Source organism: Mauremys mutica, chromosome 3, assembly GCF_020497125.1.
Source record: "Mauremys mutica isolate MM-2020 ecotype Southern chromosome 3, ASM2049712v1, whole genome shotgun sequence".
Classification (NCBI taxonomy): Eukaryota; Metazoa; Chordata; order Testudines; family Geoemydidae; genus Mauremys; species Mauremys mutica.
Window position 1 is genome coordinate 85,272,129 of NC_059074.1, and position 22,600 is coordinate 85,294,728.

General features: G+C 39.8%; 1 protein-coding gene across 3 annotated transcripts in view; it reads right to left on the reverse strand.

Moving 5' to 3' along the window:
• Positions 1 to 22,600, reverse strand: part of CDK19 (cyclin dependent kinase 19) — a 207,931-nt gene that overhangs the window by 160,940 nt on the left and 24,391 nt on the right. Inside the window, exons 2-3 of one of the 3 annotated variants that reach the window (XM_045008620.1) lie at positions 17,970 to 18,031; positions 4,848 to 4,923 (exon numbers count right to left, since the gene is read on the reverse strand). In XM_045008620.1, the coding sequence (XP_044864555.1) occupies positions 4,848 to 4,923; positions 17,970 to 18,031 (138 nt within the window). Of the gene's footprint in view, positions 1 to 260; positions 365 to 4,847; positions 4,924 to 17,969; positions 18,032 to 22,600 lie in introns of those variants that run through there. The other 2 variants (XM_045008623.1, XM_045008622.1) reach the window with 2 other exon arrangements.

Here is a 22,600-nt window from a genome sequence, read left to right on the forward strand (position 1 = left end):
TGCTCTCTTCTTTTCACTAAATAAAAAGGTTAAAAATAAGCGGCGGACAGTGTGTTTGGGGGGAGAGATCTTGCCATTTCCTCATGCTCCAATATTACACTATGTATTTAGACTATGATGGTGCTATTCTGATGCTATCAAGTCTTACATGTCATGGCCAGAAACTGATTCAGTAAATTTTCTCCAAGCCCAGAAGGAACTCACATACCCAATTATTTTGGAGGTAGCAACTGAAAGAGAATGATACAGAAAATACTTACCTCTTTATTTCTTTTCTCTGAAGCAGCTTTTCCATCAATCCAACCCTGTAGGTTCATGGTCCTTTCACTATAGGAAGGTCAGCACTGACTCTAGGAACCATTACCTATTTGACACAATCAGTTATATGAGCCCTTTCCTTTCTATGGACAAGGAACAAAAACAGAGGTAAAGGAAGAAAGGCAAGGCACAAAAATGATTTGCCAAGTCCTAACAAAGGACTGATAAACTGATCCGTAATCTCTCTGGAGAAAGATAGCAGTCTTTGCATTTCTTCTTGACAGAAAAAGTCAGCCTCTAAGTCACAAACCTATACCCGATATCCTCCCATCTTGTGCAATGTATTCTATATATAATAGTTTTGAACCTGTGGACAGCTGAATGACCTCTTAACACAGTGATAAATTCCTGTGACCTCAGGTTCTGATCAGGTATAACACGGTCAAACATCAGAAACAGGATGGGTTGTCAGCTATCCTGAACACTCAGTCAATCAGGTTGTTTGCACCACATGTGCCTTTCCTATATGCAACCTCATTCAATGGAGATACATATACACCACTATGAAGATGAGCCCCAGTTTTGGAGACTGGCATCCATCCTGATCATTCCTCTGAAATTTGTATTATGGATGCAAAAAGAACTATCCATACAATAGTCTTAATATGGCCTCCTTCGTCTGAATCCTTTACACTCACCTATGTAATGTTGAACTTTTCAAGAGAATAGAGAAATGTGTAGTCTTCCCACTTGAAATACAAATATCAGAAAGGAAGTTACTGAGGGTATGGCTACACTGGCGATTTGCAGCGCTGGAAAGCCTCCACCAGCGCTGCAATTAGTAAGTGGCCACACCTGCAGGGCACTTCCAGCGCTGCAACTCCCTGGCTGCAGCGCTGGCCGTACACCTCACTCGGCATGGGGAATAAGGATTCCAGCGCTGGTGCTGCAGCGCTGGTCATCAAGTGTGGCCACACACCAGCGCTGTGATTGGCCTCCAGGGTATAAGGTGTATCCCAGAATGCTTTTATAAATTACTCTCTTTGTTTTGTTATGCAGCCTCTCTTTGTTTTGTTGTGAACGAGCTCCGATCGGAGCTCTGAACAAACAGAGCTCCTGTTTGCTGTGATCATCTGTACCTGGCTGTAAACAATCAAATGAGAGGCAGGCAGGGAGAGTGAATGAAACAGAACGGAGCCGATCGGAGCTCCGTTGAACTGCTTATCTAAAAAAACAAACACTGATCACAGCAAACAGGAGCTATCTGTACCTGGCTGTGAATGATCAAATGAGAGGCAGGGAGAGTGAATGAAACAGAACGGAGCCGATCGGAGCTCCGTTGAACTGCTTATCTAAAAAAACAAACACTGATCACAGCAAACAGGAGCTATCTGTACCTGGCTGTGAACGATCAAATGAGAGGCAGGGGAAACAGCGTTGGATGCAGGGTTCGCAAACATTTTGTGATTTTTCCAATCTCTCTCTTCCCCGCTCCCTGTGACAGTACACCACAGGGAGTGAGTGAAACAGCGGGGAGTCCGTGTTGGAGGCAGGCTGTTTGCAATTAAGAGTTAAGACTAAGGGCTCATGAACATTTTGTGATTTTTCCAATCCAGGAAGCTAACACACAGTGTTGGCTCCAAAAATCCACTCTCTCTCTCTTACCCGCTCCCTGTCACAGTACACCACCCTCCACCCCCCTCTTTTGAAAAGCACGTTGTTGCACTTGAATGCTGGGATAGCTGCCCATAATGCAGCACTCCCAACAGCGCTGCTAATACTGCAAATGTGGCCACACACCAGCGCTGGTAGCTGTGAGTGTGGCCACACACCAGCGCTGCTCCTACACAGCTGGATGACCAGCGCTGCAAACCGTAAGTGTAGCCATACCCTGAACTTTTGTACTATAAACTGGTTTTAAATCTGAGGACGAATTTCCTCTTCTTACATAGACACTCACTCTCTCAATCTGCTCTCTCCATTGCCACCTATAGAGATGACTCTACCAATCCAGTCTCTCTTCTGTAGGACTTCATATGTTTGTATAAGCAAACCCTGTAGTGCAGGTTTTGAGGTACATTTTTGGCCAACCTTGTGAGGCCTTACATTCAATTTGATGGAATCTCTCTGGCTGTCACACAGTAGCTTTTGAACACTGTGTCCAATCAATTCCAAAATTTCAGGGAATATTCTAGACATCAGTAGTCAGAAGCCTATTGATTTGGAGGAGAACAACAATATTGAAAAAGGGAAAACAAGACATGCTCAGCCACAGTTTCCTGTTGATGGCACCCATTAATACCTTCCCTCAGAAAAATATCCCCTTCAACCTCCCAGTAGAATTTAAGATGTTCACAGCCTGATCTCTGAATGATCAAAAGAGAAATAATTGCTCTCCCTGCTTGGAGCTTTGGGGTGGATGTGCAGCCCCTCTGGGCAGTCAGAGGGAGAGAACAGAGAAGGCGGCTACTTTCATTCTTCCTCATACTTTGCCTCTTCAAAGCCTGCTCCATTTGGGCAAGGGAAGGCATCAGCCATCCACACCGCCATTCAATAAGGGAGGAAGAAAAGGTTAGTTACCCTTTGGAGGGATGCGGGAAGAGAGACACAGAGCCCCTAGTATGGTGGGGCAAATGGCAGACAGGGAAGACAATCCTTAGTATGGTGGGGAGAATGGGCAACTCTGGTGGGTGGGAGGATGGGCAAGGAAGAGGTAAGAAAGCTCCTGGTATGGTGAGGAGAATGGGCCACCCTGCTGTAGTGGGAGGAGGGAATCAGGAGGCACGCAGGAAATCTGCAAGGGGAGATTGGGAGGTTACAGTGAGTCCCTGAAATAGAGGGGATTGGGAGAGTGTCACATAAGGAGCTTGTGGGGTAGAATGCATGAATACAAGGAGCCCCTGGTGTGTGCACGGAGCTTGACCCACAGAAGTTATAAAGTGTGCCCCACAGTGCCCCCTTTAGTCTATCTTATTTGACAAAAGGAAGAGTACGTTTTTCTGTTTCGACTATCTGAGCCATCATCTTCCCTAAGGTTACTCAGTGTTTGCCAACCTTAAATTTTACTGAGGCCAGCAGTAGTTTGCCATGCCATATCAGCCACAGGAGTTTTACTATGGAATTTGTGAGAAATGTTCTGGAGATGAATAAGTCACCCACTGAGGCAGCCAAAATAAAACAAGCAAAAGCCACACTTTTATTTACTGTAGAATTAAAAGCTTTATGTAATAGTTGTGTCGTTTTTCTAGGTTGTCTTGAATTCTTCAACCAAGCTAGAACAGTTCAAAAAAAGAAAAAGCAAGACTATGATGCTGACATATTTCCATGTCAGCATACAGACGTTATTAAACAGACACTAGTATGGCCATATGGTCTCATAGAGAAGGAAAAGTTATACATGTGAGAACTTAACCCTCCCCCACAAAATATTAATACAATTTAAAACTAAGGGAGTAGAAATGCAGAGATGATAAAAGTATCACTGCTGTCAGAAGATTGTATGCTAACTGAAAACATTCTAGCACTGATATTAGAAAACAGCTGTTATTCCCTCAAAGGCAGAAATTCCAGCAGGCAGGTCATAGAGGTAGATTCTTTTAATTGTAATTGGACAGCCCTGCAACTACCTATAATCTCCACAGTGAACTACCTTAATTTAATAGTGACAGGCACTTTAAAGAACAGTACTTTTAGCTGCTAAGCCTCCTTAGATTGCACAAAATTACCATGTATATTATGCTAAACAGACGTCAGTGGCCTCTTCAATTCCTGACCACCATGAGCTTCTATTGTCACGTGATACTGTGTGTGTCTGAACAGCTTATTTTTGTATTAGGGTACTAAAGTAAAAAGCCAGAGGCATACATCTTATATTTGTAAGCACTGACCACGATGTTAGCATTCAAATATATCAGATCAAGCAAGTGCATCTCTTTTACAATGATGCAGCAGGTATTGCATTACAAAATTGTATTCCCCTAACAAATACTTTAACCCTAATGCACAATTATACGCAATTCCTATTATTAGGAATCCTACTGACATCACTAAGAGATGCATACACTTACAATGAAAGAAAGCATTAAAGTAAAATGGAAAAGTAGTCTTAAGACAACTTTCTGTAAGAAGGAGACCACAGAATGTAACAAGAGTACAGTGCATTTTCAGCCATAAAACAAGAGTAGGTTACCATTACACTGACATAGAACACATTAGTGACCTTTTTATAGTGGCAACTCGAGTCTCTTCTGAAACCTTAAATATTTTTTAAATTTAATTTATATAGTTTTTAAAACAATACTTTTGTTTTTTTAACCCTGGCAAATAAAGACAGACAGACAAAATTATACTGAAAAAATATATATTATATCCTTGCCACAGATCTGACATTTACAAGTAGTTTTTTAATATATTTACAAAACATTAATTTTAGTGGAAGCGTATATTGGAATAAACCTTCAAATTTTCATACCTAAAGTGAAAAGTTTATACTTTAAGCCTTTGGCTGTATTATTCACAGAGAAAGACATACATTATCCATTGCATAACAAAGTATAAGAAGATATTTTCTTTTGTTTATGTCCACTTACTGCAATCTCTCTACAGGCCGACATCGATATCCCTGTACCTTCAATTTGCTTCAGTGCATACTCCTTTTCATCTTTTCTGTGCACAAAAACAAAAAAAGAGGAATATTTTATAGATTGCATTTATATTCACTTAAACTGATAAAATGCAAGTACATTACACTGAATTTTGTCTTAAACTAGATCAAGACACTGAAACACTAACTTCTTATAACATGAATTACAGCAGAATCAAACCATCTTTAACCACTGTCACAATCATCAAAACTAAAAAAGTGAAAAATTGTAATAAGAAAAAGCTGTCAATCTGTAAATATCTACATCTCTTGAAACCATCAAACATTTGTAAGGATCCCTATAAAGAAACTCCATGGGCACTTTTTCCAGACCTTAACACAATATCAAACATAAAAATATATACACACAAACACAAGGTATCTGCAAGATTCTCTCAGGAAGATCTTGCAACCATGCAAATGGCTCAAATCCAAATAAAATTGTAATAGTCTACTACTAACCGTAAAGCCTTTTATGTTTTGAAGATTTAATACATCACTGAAAGAATATCAACTCACAATGCGGGTTTTTAAGACACAGTTTTCCTTATTATACTGCAACAGATCTAGCAATTCTTTGCTGGGTCCTCATCACTGACAGTTTCAAACTTCATGTGCCCTGTACGGTTCAGTACACCCTGCAGGGCAAAGTCCTAGAATCTGAGATGTTCCCACTAAATAGGCTATCATGCATTTAAATAACCACAATACAGTATACTTAATCAAAGGGTTGGCTAGTAAGAAGTAGGGAAAACTCAGAAGGTCAAGGTTAAAGATAAAGCAGTCTCACCAAGTCCCATTCATGCTCCAACTTAACCTCCTTATTGTCTGTAGTTAAGGTTACAATTAGCTTCCATAATAACGCTTGTTTTTGCAATCCTATACCTTTGGATACAAAATTTGTTTGGCTTGAAAGTTGTCAGATTTATTCTTAAGAAAAAGGAGAATTTGAAAAGTTACACTGATTGGAAATTGAGTTTTGTCTAATTTTGTCTCACCCTAACTCAAAAGTGGATTATTACTCCTCCTTTAAACTAACCCTCTTGTTACGTCTACAAACTTGTGTGCTAGTTAGGTTTGAAAATACATTTTAACAAAGCCAAAGTTCTTGATTTTTGTGGTGAGCAATTCAGGGGCAATCCTACTCTATTTATTTCAACAAGAGAGTTTGTTTTTTGTTGGTCGGGTCTTTTTGCCATTGCCTTCAGCAGAAGTAAGGTTAAACATCTTAATATACATATGTCCTCTATTAGCAGCTTAGAAATAACAAAAGATTGTTCTGTAAATGAAAGCTAACACTTTCCTTTAGTTTAAGCAGTAAAGCCCCGGTCCAATAGTTTTTGCAACTATTGGATTGGGGTTCTAATTGAGTTTACTATGGAGACATAGCAGCCTCTTCATATGGAGACCTGTAATTATGGTACCATTCTAAGGGAGATAAAAAAAAATCAGCCTTATAACTGCAAAAAATCTTCATGCTTTCTGAAGTGTATAGCTGACTCACCAAGAACTAGAATATATTTTGAAATATACGTACTTTGAAATTACAACTTCAGATTTTTTATTATTTGGGGGGGTGGGGGGTAAAGTGCAAGTTTATGTCCCTTAAATCAAATGAAAGATTACAAAGTTTGAAAACACAGGTAACTTTTTACTTGGGACTTGTGTAAGAGGCAGTTTTCAAGGGCAGGAGTTAAAAACGTTTAAGAAATTGCCATTATTGAAAACAAGACCCGATTTTCTGTCAGTAAAACTGATTGCAAAAAGACAGATAAGAACACAAGAACATAAGAACGGCCATACTGGGTCAGACCAAAGGTCCATCTAACCCAGTATCCTGCCTCTGACAGTGGCCAGTGCCAGGTGTCCCAGGGGGAATGAACAGAACAGATAATCATCAAGTGATTTATCCCGTCGCCCATTCCCAGCTTCTGGCAAACAGAGAGTAGGGACACCATCCCTGCCCATTCTGGCTAATAGCCATTAATGGACCTATCCTCTATGAAATTACCTAGTTCTTTTTTGAACCCGATTATAGTCTTTGATTTCACAACATCCTCTGGCAAGGAGTTCCACAGGTTGACTGTGCGTTGTGTGAAAAAACACTTCCTTATTTACTTTCTCCACACCAGTCATGATTCTATAGACCTTTATCATATACCCCTCCCCCCGTCATCTCTTTTCCAAGCTGAAAAGTCCCAGTCTTATTAATCTCGCCTCATATGTCAGCCATTCCATAGCCCTAATAGTAGCTGGCAACAAAAATTGAGACTATTTCAGAACTGGGCAGGGCTACTTTTAAGAGTGAAAAGAAATTTTAGAATCTACTGAAGTAACTGACTCCATCTGTGTGTCCCCCGCCCACCCAAAAAAAAAAATCAAACAAAAAAAAACAGTACTTTAGCCTAGGGGGAATGTACACAGATCCATTTTTCAGATGAGGAAGCTGAGGAACTGAATTTAAGTAGATTGTCAGAAGTTACATTGACAGAGCCAAGAAGGGATTCCTTAGGGCTGGTCTACACTGGGGAGGGGGGGGAAGGTGTTGATGTAAGATACGCAACTTCAGCTACGGGAATAGCGTTGCTGAAGTCTACGTATCTTATTTTGACTTACCTCTCTCATGGCGCGGGATCGATGGCCGCAGCTTCCCAATCGACTCCGCTTCCATCTCTCACCCTGGTGGAGTTCCGGAGTCGACAGGAGCACATTCGGGGATCGATATATCACGTCTAGACGAGACGCAATATATCGATCCCTGATATATTGATCACTACCCGCCAATACGGCGGGTAGTCTGGATGTACCCTCACTTTAGAGGTGGTAGACTTGTACCTTAGTACAAACAAATTGCTTTGGATATCAGTACTTAGTTAAGCCAAATGTAAAACAAGGTTAATAATAAACGCTTACCCATCTTTTTGAGCTACCTTGATAACTACAGACGAACTCTATGTGAAGTGCAAAGCATTAACCGCTTTTTCAGACAGGGTAACTGAGGCCCAGAGACATGAAGCTTCAGAGGCACTGTCTGTGGAATCAAAGACTAGAGCTTTAGCCTTGATCAGTGATCAGACACTTACATTTGTCATGATTTTTAAGCAATTTTTACCAGCATTGAACAGTGAAGTTTGGCTGTACTATTCAGCAACCTTGTTAGGTGTACAATGCAAGAGACAAAGGTCCGTCCACAGGAGTCGTCATTAGCTTGGCCTGAAATGCTCACTTTTCTGTTTTAATAATCTGGTGGCCTATCCATTCTATTTTTAGGGCTGTCAAATGATTAAAAAAAATTAATCTCAATTAATTGCATGATTTAAAAAATTAATCGTGATTAATTGCACTGTTAAACAATAATAGAATACTATTCATATAAATATTTTTGGATGTTTTCCACATTTTCAAATATATTAATTTCAATTACAACACAGAATTCAAAGTGTACGGTGATCACTTTATATTTATTTTCATTATAAATATTTGCACTGTAAAAATAATTTTTCAATTCACTTAATACAAGTACTGTAGTGCAATCTCTTTATTATGAAAGTTGAACTTACAAATGTAGAATTATGTACAAAAAACTGCATCCAAAAATAAAACAATGTAAAACTTTAGAGCCTACAAGTCCACTCAGTCCTACTTCTTGTTCTGCCAATCGCTCAGACAAACAAGTTTGTTTACATTTGCAGGAGATAATGCTGCCCGCTTCTTGTTTACGCCACCTGAAAGTGAGAACAGGTATTTGCATTGCACTGTTGTAGCCAGCGTCACAAGATATTTACATGCCAGATGTGATAAAGATTCATATGTCCCTTCATGCTTCAACCACCATTCCAGTGGACATGCATCCATGCGGATGACAGGTTCTGCTCAATAACAATCCAAAGCAGGGCAGACCAATGCATATTCATTTTCATTGTCTGAGTCAGATCCCACCAGCAGAAGGCTGATTTTTTTTCTGGTGGTTCGGGTTCTGTAGTTTCCACAACAGAGTGTTGCTCTTTTAAGACTTCTGAAAGCACGATCCACACCCCATCCTGATCAGATTTTGGAAGGCACTTCAGATTCTTAAATTTTGGGTAGAGTGCTGTAGTTATCTTTAGAAATCTCACATTGGTACCTTCTTTGGGTTTTGTCAAATCTGCTGTGCAAGCGTTCTTAAAATGAACAACATGCTGGGTCATCATCCGAGACTGCTATAACATGAAATATATGGCAGAATGCAGGTAAAACACAAAGCAGGAAACATACAATTCTCCCCCAAGGAGTTCAGTCACAAATTAATTAACACATTTTTTTAACGAGCGTCATCAGCATGGACGCATGTCCTCTGGAATGGTGGCCGAAGCATGATGGGGCATACAAATGTTTAGCATATCTGGCATGTAAATACCTTGCAGTGCCAGCTACAAAAGGGCCATGCAAACATCTGTTCTCACTTTCACGTGACATTGTAAATAAGAAGCGGACAGCATTATCTCCCATAAATATGAACAAATTTGTTTGTCTTAGCGATTGGCTAAACAAGAAGTAGGACTGAGTGGACTTGTAGGCTCTAAAGTTTTTTATTGTTTTGTTTTTGAGTGCAGTTATGTAACAAAAAAACCCTACATTTGTAAGTTACGCTTTCATGATAAAGAGATTCCACTATGGTACTTGTATGGGGTGAACTGAAATATACTATTTTTACAGTCAAATATTTGTAATAAAAATAATATAATGTGAGCACTGTACACTTTGTATTCTGTGTTGTAACTGAAATCAATATTTGAAAATGTAGAAAAAAATCCAAAATATTTAATAAATTTCAATTGGTGTTCTATTGTTTAACAGTGTGATTAAAACTGCGATTACGCGTGATTAATTTTGCTAATCACGATTAATTTTTCTGAGTTAGTTGCGTGAGTTAACTGCGATTAATCCACAGCCCTAAAAATTTTTTAAACTATCTTCACAGATTCCTAGAAATGTAGGACTGGAAGGAACCTCAACAGATCACCTAATCCAGTCTCCTGCATTGAGGCAAGACTAAGTATTATCTCTAGACCATCCCTAACAGGTGTTTGTCTAACCTGTTCTTAAAAACCTCCACTGATGGAGATTTCACAACCTCCCTAGCTAATCTGTTCCAGTGTTTAATTACCCTGACAGTTAGGAAGTTCTTTCTAATGTCTAACTCAGGGCTTCTCAAACTTCATTGTACCCCGACCTCCTTCTGACAAGAAAAATTACTACACTATTTCCAGGATAGGGGAACCGAAGCCTCAGCCCACCCAAACACTGCTGCCTCAGGTCGGGGGGGCCAAAGTCAAAGCCTGAGTCGTACTGTCCCGGGTGTGGGAGCCAAAGTCGAATCCCCAGGGCCTCAGCCCCAGGCAGAGGGCCTGTAACCTGAGCCCCGCCATCCAGGGAGCTTCAGCTTCAGCCCCTGGCCACCCCATTAAAATGAGATCCCGACCAACAGTTTGAGAACCTCTGGTCTAACCTAAATCTCTCTCAGTGGTTAAGGAGAACAATTTATCACCCTCCTCTTTATAACAACCTTTTATGTGCTTGAAGACTGCTACCATGCCCCTCCTTCATCTATATACACAATAGAAAAAAGTTCTTAAAATTTAAATTCCAAAACCCAAAAACTTGTTTACAAAACCCAGTAACTAAGAAGAAAGGAAATAGCTAATTAAGGACATAATAAACCTTACTCTGCCCATATTACAGACATTCCTATCAAGTATTAAGAAATGTATACTGTGACGTTGCAGTCCACGTTTATGGAAATATGTTTATAAGTGTAAATATGATGTAACTGGAATATGCTTTATGCAAAAGGTCTCTTGTAAGGAATCATTACAAAGTATATAAACTACTGAGTGTATTCATCCTATTTTTATGAATGTATCATTCTTGTATCTGAAATTAGGAATACGAAATATAATTTTGAGGTCCTATTGTAGTCATGCAAAGTATGGGCCATTAATGGTGGCTTAGAATCTTGATGGCCCCCATCAACTAGGACAACTGGTTGTAAATGGCTGTTTACTTGTAAGCCTTCCTGTAAAGGAGGGTGCCAGCCAGTGAGTAATGAAGTCTCACAGGACATATGAACATGTCACGTGATGCTGGAATTCATCTTAAACCTGGTGCTTTTCCATTTAGAAGGAAGGATGGTAACCCACAGTGAGACAAAGTATTCACGCATTGTGCCAAGAATATAAAAGCGGGTAGAAAAGAACAAAGGGGCCTACGGTCATGAGAAATCCCCTAGTTACCACCTGAGCCGGAACTAACAAGAACTGTACCAGGGGAAAGGATTGGGCCCAGACTCGGAAGGAGTCTAGTCTGTGTAAGAAGCTTATTGGAACATCTCTGAGGGTGAGATTTTACCTGTATTCAGTTTCTTAAATGTATTAAGCATAGACTTGCATGTTTTGTTTTGCTTGGTGACTTACTTTGTTCTGTCTGTTATTACTTGGAACCACTTAAATCCTTTTTATTCTTAATAAAATCACTTCTGTTTATTATTGAACCCAGAGTACCGTAAGTGATTAATACCTGGGGGAGCAAACAGCTCTGCATATCTCTATCAGTGTTATAGAGGGTGGACAATTTATGAGTTTACCCTGTATAAGGGTTATACAGAGTAGAACGGATTTATTTGGTGTTTGGATCCCACTGGGAGCTGGGTGTCTGGGTGCTGGAGACAGGAGTACCTGCTGAGTGGTCTTTGGTTAAAGCCTGCAGCTTTGGGGACGTGGTTCAGACCCTGGGTCTGTGTTGCAGCAGGCTTGCATGTCTGGCTCAACAAGACAGGGTTCTGGAGTCCCAAGCTGACAGGGAAAACTGGCTCAGAGGTAGTTTCAGCACCCAAGGGGGTCTCGGTGACCAAACCCGTCATATATATTACCATAATGTTAACTCACACAAAATATTATTTTCAGTAATTTCAAAATATAAACAACTTTTCTTAAGAAAAATTACATATGTACACATTAACGCTAAATTCTTCAGCCTGAAATGCAAATCCATATTCATAGTTTTATCAGACTAGTTTTGCACTTCTCCTATTTTATACACATTATCAAGAAACAGCTGTTTTGAGTACTTCACCAAAAAACTACAGCCAACTGATATATTTTAGCTTCTATTATTTCCCATGTATCAGTATTCTTTCAGACAAAAGCCATTTAAAAAATCCCAACATTCCATGAGTCCGTGAAGACTGTTGCACCGTGATGAAATACATAGTTCTGTATACTAGATAAGAAATCTTAAATTGTCCATGCAAACATTCTTAGCTAGCCATTTCCATGCTTTTAAATGTTGAGGTTCGATAAAAGAAAACAATATGTAAACACACTGCCTGATCTTTAGTGACCAAAACTTTTTTTTTTAAATGTATTTGAATGTGTGATGCTACAGTATACACACAAGAAAGTTCTAGTGAATTATGTAATAAGCTTAAGAGTCAAGTATATTGGTATCCCTGTAGGAATAGCACAGTATAAATATCCATGATAGTGTTGTGAGATCTATATCAGAGGAAGAATATGAGTGCAGTTTTCATTAAAAGAGAGGCACAAGAACTATCTTTATAATACACTCCATAAATCTGAAGAGTCATGTAAGAGGCCCTTATTCTGTAGTTCTGCAGTTTTTGGGCAATCCAAAAGATGGCAACTTATTCATACACAGACCTTTGACTATTAACAACAAATCAGATAAGAGTTGTTTTCACTAACAGACAAGTTTCTCCCTTAGCTGGTTACAACACAAGTAATTCCATCCAATGATCTTCCAAAAACAAAGCATTGTTTTAAAATGTCTGCTGTTGCAGCTATTAGATACACTTCTACCTCAATATAACGCGACCCAATATAACACAAATTTGGATATAACGCGGTAAAGCAGTGCTCGGGGGGGGGGGGGGGATGCGCACTCTGGTGGATCAAAGCAAGTTCGATATAATGTGGTTTCACCTATAATGCGGTAAGATTTTTCGGCTCCCGAGGACAGCGTTATATCAAGGTAGAGGTGTATTTTCATTTATGAAATTTTAAAATTCTCATATTCAAGGCTATGGGTATTAAGGGACTATTTTCGTATTACCGGTATTCTGGTTCCAGAAGTGTTATCAACCTTGTTATTTTCTGAAAAATAAAAGCATTACAACAAGCTGAACTACATGAGACTTGTATCCTGGCTTGAAACTTTCCTGGCTCCAGACTTTGCAAACTGCCATGGGAAACATCCAGATGCAAAAGCCTTCAATCCCAGCAAGTGATAGATAGGAGGCTCTTTCTATTGTAAAATGCCACACCAGGTGTAGTGTATGAGGTGATCTCTCACCTTGAACAGTTTCTCTCCTTCACTAGGCAAAACCTAGTTCTGAAAGTCTTCAAGGTTAATATTTCTTAATTTACAGTGGAAGGAAAAAATTGTTTATTTCCAAATAAAGTACTCCTTGCAGAAAAGCAAAATGCAACTTTATGCTTTCTTCCTGGTGCCACTTTCACTTTGCATTTTCCTCAAACAAGTCCAAAAACAAGTCTACTTTCAAAATGTTCATCTCAGAAGAACATAAGACTTCCCTTAACACATTTCAGAGGATTTTAGTACTAAGCCTCACAATACTTCAAGAATTAGAAAGCATATTACAGATAAGTTGACAGAGAAGAGACCTGCCCAAGACCATGGTGTCTGTAACAGAAATCAGAAAGACTTGACAATTAATCCATTGCTGTAATCTCTGATACTACTTTATCTATACTATTCAGAGTATGTTTCACATATATTATAATGGCCTCAGTTTGAATTCAAGTAGGCTTAATTTGGATATCATTAAATATAGTTCAACCTGTATAACAAGATCACGATTAACTATCTGCATTAACGGACTGCTCTAGAGGATTATGCTCCCAATGCAAGCTCTAACAGACACCGTTCACCAGCTAAAACAGTGGCTCTCAAACTTATGTGATCAAACACCCCTTCTTTGTATTTGTAGTAGTTTACGCCCCTTCCCCAACCACACAAGTACATATAATCGCCCAGCTCTGAAGGCAGAGCAGAGATCAGCGGCTGCTAGCCAGGCACCCATCTCTAAAGGCAGCGCCATCTCCAGCAGCACCAGAGAAGTATGGGTGACAATGCCATACTATGCCACGCTTATTTCTCCAGTGGTGCTGCCTTCAGAGCTGGGAACCTGGCCAGCAGACAACGCTCTCCGGCTACCCAGTTCTGAAAGCAGAGCAGCTTCTCCCCCCCCCACACCAGAATCCTAGAGTCCAGGGTTCTTCAATGAGAATACTATACTGTCAGTAGTGACTTTTAAATCTACCAATTGTTTGCCTCAACATCACAATCTACTCTCAACTATAGATGTAAAGCATAAGCAGAAATGTGATCACCAAGATATTTAGAACATAAATTATAAACCCCTCTTTATGTTCTTAATAGATCAAAACCAAGACTCTGGACTGCATCCGGAAATGAACTGGAAACCCAGTGCAATCTTTGGAGCACAGGTATAATATACTTCATGAATGAAACACTGCTCAACAAGTAGCCATATTGGACACTAGCTAACGTTTCAAAGTGGCTCTCAAGTATAGCCCCGGGAAGAGCACACAGTCATAGTCCCATATGGAAATAATGAGCGCAAATAATGGTGAGGAGATATGCATCTGATTGAGAAGCAGGATGCAACCTTTCCAATGAAAGATAAAAGTTCTCGTTTTCAGCTACTTTTTGGACAGACAAAAGCAGCCCTTAATGCAACAAGACTCCTAGATTTCAAACATGAGTATCAAAAGGCAAATAAAGGCATATATTCAGACTCTCTGTATTGTCCCCAAAATGAATTAAGTCTTACCCAAGAAGTGCATCAGCCAGTTAGCTCTTATCCACACTTACACTTTTGGGGTTACCAAGGGGTACAAGGTGAATCTACTGCCAACTTACAGCAGGAAGAAGGCTTGTCTGTGCCCTCTCGCCCAAGGCTATCAGCTGCTGGCAACACAAACATCTCATTCTGGGCGCTACAAGTCCATTCTTTCCCTCTGCAGGCTAGTCAAGGTCTTTTTTTCTGGGGCTCTGTTGTGCTTTGTAATGGCCCAAGCCCGCCCCTTGTCTAGCCTATAAACACTTAGCTAGGCTGGGTCCAACAATGTCAATTGTTCTCATTGTTGATTGAGTTGGCTCTGAGAAAATCTTGCCACAATTGAAATTTCACTTCCAGCAGCTTTGGAGCATAAAATATTTTCCATGCATACATCCCACAACAACCGTGACAACCAGCAGGTTCTTAGTTTTTAGCAGAGACCACACAGCCCCTTCAATGAAATATCATGAAGACAGTGATCACAGGGGAAACACCTGTCTAGGCAAGTCCTTGGATATAGACTCATAACTATGTACCCAACAGTGGTCTATTGCCAACATTAGGTCTCACACACCCCAGTATTGCAGACATTGTAAAATAAGGTCTTCCCCAATGGTTTCTACAGCTACTGATGGTTATCTCCCAGTCCCAAATACTTTCACAGTCACAGTGCCAACTCAATGAGACCAGATTTCCTATTCTTATCTCCAAATGGAATGCCTGAAGAAGGCAAGTCTTTCCTTTGCTCACTTATCTCAGAAATTCCTTATTTGTTATGTTGGGAATAGTAACTGTGCCAAACAAAGAAGGCAGAAGTTCAGCTACTTAGGTAGTGGCTTTGATATAGTTACACTCTACCTTCTTATTGCAATTCAATCCATAGTACCTACATACCTAGCCCTAGTTCTTCAAACTTCAAAATTGTTTCCAGATATGAATTTAAGCAGGAAGACAAGGCAGGCAATGTATGCCTAAGCAACCATTAGAACACTTCAAGAGATGTTAAATGCATGAATCCATAGATTAAAAATACAATTCATATGCAAAGTATAAAATATCAGGTGCAGAAGAAAATTTGAAACATCTCAAAATGAAGCTAAGTGCAACAAAATCAGAAAAGTAGAGAAAAGGGAAAGCAAATGGAGAAAAGAAAACTTTTTTAAATATGCAAGGAAAGAGTTCAGAAGAAAAATGACAAGATACTTGGCATGGCCACGAGACCTCTCACTACTCCTAGTAGGAGTGAAAGTTTTTGGGGGCGGAGGGGTGTTGTCAAACAGTATTTCCATACTGGATGTGATGGAATGGAGTCTGAAAAGTTTACAATTTTGTTAAATGATTAAAGAGAATCGATTCCAGCCATCTATTAACATATGAAAATGTAAACAACAAATATAGAGAATTACGTAAGGTAGGAAGGTATAAACAGAATGAGATAAAATGGAAAGAAAATTCAGTCTATCAAAGCCAACGCTTTGAAAATCTGATCTCAGACTGTTAAATAACCACTTCAGTGGAAGACTCCATCCCCACTTGAGACATTTTAAACAAGACTGGACAAAGCATTTAAGAGCAGAGTAGCTGGCTTGTATGTTAACTAGTTCCTTGAAGGCTGGGGAAGGGAAGAATCCTCCCCATATGAAGAGTGGCAGAACAGCAGCAGCAGCAGCATGGCCTAACAGTTGCTAGTGTGGGGTCAGTGTTTCAGAAGTGTACGAGGAAGAATGGCTGATAGATCTATGAAGTTACATGTTCTGACCTGGCTCCCAATCTTCCCCTGTAGGGTGGTGCAGAAAGAGCCCTGCTGTGAAGAGTCCTAGGCTCCATAGCACACAGGGAGTACCCATGCATTGCAATGCCTCACAGCATTCTGCCCTTGAACTCCTCTACATTGAAACCATTCCAGTTCCACTACCAGCATGAGCCGGCATACCTGTGGAGGTGATAGTAGGATTTGTCACTAACGGAATACACTACCTATGAAGAACATACTTAAGATTTTATTAAACTGTACTTCAACACATGCCTGTCAAGTATAATAGCCTTTAAAAATCTAAAAATTAGAAAAAAAAAAAGTGGAAGACATGCCAGAAACTTATTTTCCATGGTTTAAGAAAATCAAACACAACCAGAACACCACTCAGATGACAAGAGTTGTATCTATTTTAGGAGAGATCTTATTCACTTTATACATCGATGACCTGGAAAAAAGTGCACAACATTTACTTTCAATATAAAATTGAAAACAAAACAAAGGCAGAGGGCAACAGAATTTATAACAATTGGAGATCGTAGGGACATTAAGATGGATCTCTCATGAGGAGATCCTAATGACCAATTTTTAAACAAAGCTCTGCTTTAAAGGACTGCAGCCTAGAATTATTCTTCCCAAGGGTGCAAACACCTGTTTAATCACTTAGCACTCAGAGCTATATCTAATGAGACAAAGATCATTCTTCTTTTAATATAGAAAGTAAATAATCTGTGCCTTTCATATATAGTAGTTACAGCTTTGGATCAGCTACTTCCATCTTTCCTTGAAGCTAACAGCCAAGACCTAAATAAGGTGATGGCAGCCTCAACAGAAAAGAAAGTCTCACAAGAGAACTCAAGCTTTGGCCAAAAATGTATTTGGCTAAGGTATTTCAGCATGTAAGAAGCCTTGAAAATAGAGCTAGAGGTATGGGACGTGATTGAGATGCAAATGGAGAGGAAATGTTAAAGCCCTCGAGATATCAAGAATCCACATTTAACATCGGTGAGAAAGATGACAGGCCAGATCCGAAGTATTCAGCCCAATCCTGGAGCAAGTGGCAGTCTTTCCTACACAACAGAACAGGAGTTAGGGCAAGCAGGAAGTATCTCACAGTAAGCACAACGGACATCCTTGAAAAAGTATTATACTTAGCACTTTGTTTCTATACTTTTAATCTTGAAAATAAGTTCTAATCACTTCAGTTTTCAGGGAAGGAGCATTTGCAGTCCTTCATCGTCCCACTAGAACTTTAATTTATGCAAATAATTTTACACAAAGTTTGGATTACCAGAACGTCACTGTCCGATTTACATTTTTCAACACCACTGCACTTTTTGTATATATGGTTCCTTCTTTCTAATAGATCACCACACAATGCCAGGCACCCCAGCAAACATACAATGACACCAGAAGGCAGCACTCCTCTTTACCTTCTGCTGAATATTCTGCTACCTCCATGGCAGGAAGTCCATACACGAAGCCCTTCTGGAATCTACGAACACAGCAGAAGTAAAAGGCAGAGAAGTTTATGTAGATTTAAAGGTTACACTTCTCAAAACACAACAATGCCAAATTCCTAAATGCTATGCTTAGTTTATTATTACTTTGTTTACAGACTTGTCAATGTACTATATTTACATAAATGAATGCCCAAAACAAAGCAATTATTAGGATTCAGCATCCAAAATGTAATCTGAGTCTACATTTTGTTTTTAAAAAATTAAAAAAGGGAACGCTCTCAATTCTACATTCTGTTAGAAGTAGTATTTCTACATACGCTGCACACAGACAGTAATTTTTAAAAATTGTATATTTATTTAATCAGAGGAGCCAATCTAAACCACAGGACAAATGACTGGACAGATCAGATTTTTTTTTAAGTAGTCTAGTTAAATAAATGTTACACTAAAATAATAAGATACAGGAAACTTACAGGACAGCAAACTAGATAAGAATTAAAAACAAGCTTTTATTACAAGATACTATTAGAAACATAAATATAGCCTGATTTTGCTCTTCATTTGGTAAATATATTCAGCTGCATTTTTAGAATAGACACTATGAACGTAGCTGCCTTTCTGTTTATTTGTGTCTCTGTCCACCAGGGTCTATGAACTCAGAAGGTGGTTTACAGCTTAAGAAATAAATCAAATTCACTGCCCACTGCTGCAAAATTCATGCTTTAAAATGCCATATTTATATGTTCTTCTACTTTGCATTTCTAGAGAACCTACCATAAGACCTGAAAGAGTATTGCAAAAGCTAAGCAAGCCTCAGAGCACCCATGATAGACATGTATTTATCCACATTTTACATATGGGGAAACAAAAGAGGTTAAGTGATTTAACCAAGACAACGGTGAATCCGTGTGTTTATGATGAATATTCTGGATTTAATAAAGCCTACCCATGAGCTAGACCATAACCTGAGCCAGGATGGCCTTCACTTTCTCAGAGAAGGTCTTTCACTGGTATTTATGCAAAAAGAACCTTGCAGGCAATGCAGGAGACATTTGTGAACCAGGTCTTTTCTGTTCCAGCACCATTAGTAGTAGGTTAACCTAGTTCTCCTCCTTCTCTCCAGTAACTCCTAAACTAGGAGAATCAGAGATAACTCCTAATTGATTATAAAGGCCTCAGACTACTATACAATCAGCAATCCCAGCAAGTTTTTAGGGTTTCTACTTGCTAATTAGAAAGAGTTTATTAGCTGCAGTTTTTCTAACCCTATTGTAGGACACAAAAGAAAAATCTCTTCTTTGGCAATTCACTCTCCTTTCCACCCAGAGACTGCCTCTGCTACTATCAACCCTCTTGATGGAGGTTCATATAAATATCACCAAGCTAAAATTAAGCCGACTCCACAGTACCACTAGTGAATAGGAACTATAATATACGCAGGTAAGTTTCTTCCAAGGCTATGCATACTAAGTTTGACAGTCTGCTTATAATGTAAAAGCAAATGTCTCCATGTTAAATAATTCTGAACCGCTAAAAATTCATTTACTTTAGTTCTAGGTCCAGATAAGTTCTTTCAGCCTTTACTAGAACTGTACATATATTGTTGTTTCTTCAAAATCTGACATGACTGACTGGTAAAAAAAAAAAAAAAAAAGTTACTAAGCTGTTCTGTAACTGTTGTCTTTCAAAATGTGTTACACATGCCCATTCCATTTCAGGTGTGTGCATGCCAACTGCAGAGTCAGATTCTTTTTTCCCTTAACGGTACCTGTCAGAGTGGCACTTCCTCATGCTGCTGCATGATGGTATAAAGTGGGGTGCCACCTCAGACTTCCTTCTCAGTTCCCTCTGACCGAACAGACTCTGACAGATAGGAAGGTGGGTCATAGAATAGACACGTATAATACATCTAAAAAAACAGTAACAGAACAGAGTTAGCAAGCATGTTTTCCTTCAATTGATTGCACATATCCATTCCACTTCAGGTGACTCACAAGCAGTTCAAACCAGAGGTCTGTTTCACAGTCTACCTGAACAAGGACTGAAGAACTACTCATCCAAATGTGGCATCTCCAGAATGCTGAGATATAATGTAATGAGTAGTAAAAGTATGTACCGATAACTACTAATTGCAGCTCTACAAATGTCAGCTATAGTTACTTGAGATCTCATAGATCATGCTACCACTCTGCTTGGAGAGGGTATATTGGCAACGTCATAGCACAGGCATATGCAGGACAAAATCCAGGATGCAATCCTCTGCTTTGAGACTGAAAGACCTTTCATCCTGCCCACAACAGACAGTCATCCCAGCTGTTTATCTAAAAGACTATCTAGTCCTATCCAAGTAAAAAGCCATCACCCTTCTAACATTTAAGGTATGGAGCCTCTCCTCATCCTGATGAGAATGGGACTTAGGAAAGAAAGTCATTAAGTATATGGCTTGATTGGAGTAGAATTCCAATACTACTATAGTCAGGAATTTCAGATGTAGAGGTACACATACCTCATCCATACAAAAAAAATGCGTAAGGAGGGTCAGCTACCAATGCTCATACTCCACCACCCTTCTTCTGGAGGTAAGGATACTTCTTTCAGAGAAAGTTGCAGTAAAGAGCCTGCAGCCATCAGTTCAAAGGCAGAACCATCAAAACTTGTGGCACCAGATCTAAGTGCCAAGGAGGAATGGGATCCATCACATGGAGAGAACCCCTGACCAAATGCTTTAAGAATCTGACTGACATAACATTCAAAAACACTAAGCAGCCTGCGATTGATGGCTGGACACAGCTGCCAGATGAACTCTGACAGAACTAAATCAATAGGTCTTGTTGTTTCAGGTGGAACAAACAGTTCAAAATATATTGGAGAGGCCAGGAGTGGTGAAAATCACCATTCTGTTTTCACCATAAAGGAGAATCAGTTCTACTTCAATGGGTAAATGTATCTAGTAGTTGGCTCCCTACTGTTCAGCTGAATGTTCTGCACATTCTCTGAACACTTCACTCTTGAGGTGTTAACCACAGAGCATCCAGGCCATCAGATGGAGAGCAACTGGGTTGGGATATAGCAAGTGACCATGGTCCTGGGAGCTCAGCTTGAGTTCTGGAGGTAGTGTCAAAAGAGTCCTAGCAGAGAGGCTCAGCAGACTGGAGAACCAATGCTGTTAAGGCCAAGCTGGTAATATAAAGATGATGCAAGCATGATCTAAATTAAACCTGAACACCCCCATGGGAAGGAGTAGACTGGGAGGATAGGCATACACCAGTTCATCTTCCATAGAAAGTACAAAAGCATCAATCAGAAATCCCGGATTGTGAGCTCCTCTGGAATAGGGTGACCAGATAGCAAGTATGAAAAATCGGGACGGGGTGAGGAGGTAATAGGAGCCCATATAAAAATAAGCCCCAAATATCGGGACTGTCCCTATAAAATCGGGACATCTGGTCACCTTACTCTGGAACAAGAAACTAGGCACTTTCTGTTGAGGCAAATAGAAAACAGGTCTATGTGAGTAATTCCCCGCCCCCAAGTTTGAAAAATGAATCTCACGTTATCTGAACTAAGAGGCCACTCATAATCTCTGTTGAATGATCTGCTCAAGCGATCCACCAAGATACTAAGAACACAAAGAAGGTGGGAGGCTTTGAGATGTATTGCACAGGCAATACCAAACTCCCAAAGATGTATTGCCTCTTGACAGAGATGGTCTGATACAGCCCCTCCCTACATATTCATTTAGAATTGCCACAGTGTTGTCCATGAGAACATGTAGCCTCTCCACCGTGATGGGAGAAAAGCCCAACAGGCCAGATGAACAGCCCACACATCCACACATTTATGTGGACAGCCAAATCTTCATGAGATCACAGACTTTGAGTTGGTAGGTTTTGTAGGTGAGCTCCCCAACCTAGAGAAGAAACATCCTTAACTAGAACCAGTGTGGGTAAGAGAGAGCCAAAGTGAACTCTCTCCCATACTCTCATTGGCCAAATGCATCCACTAGTCCAAGATGACAAACCTAATAGCTTTATTTGACAGGTTAACAAGCCTTGTGCATAGGAGGAAAGCGGTAGATGTGGTATATCTTCACTTTAGTAAGGCTTTTGATATGGTCTTACATGACCGTCTCATAAATAAACTAGGGAAATACAACCTAGATGGAGCTACTATAAGGTGGGTGGGTAACTGGTTGGAAAACTATTCCCAGAGACTAGTTATCAGTGGTTCACAGTCAAGCTGGAAGGGCATATCAAGTGGGGTCCCCCAGGGATCAGTTCTGAGTCCAAATCTGTTCAATATCTTCATCAATGATTTAGACAATGGCATAAAGAGTACACTTACAAAGTTTGCGGACGATACCAAGCTGGAGGGGTTGCAAGTGCTTGAGAGGATAGGATTAAAATTCAAACTGATCTGGAAGAACTGGAGAAACAGTCTGAAGTAAACTGAATGAAATTCAATACAGAAACATGTAAAGTATTCCACTTACGCAGGAACAATCAGTTGCATATATACAAAATGGGAAGAGATAGCCTAGGAAGGAATACTGTAAAAAGGGATCTGGGGGTCATACTGCGCAACAAGTTAAATATGAGTCA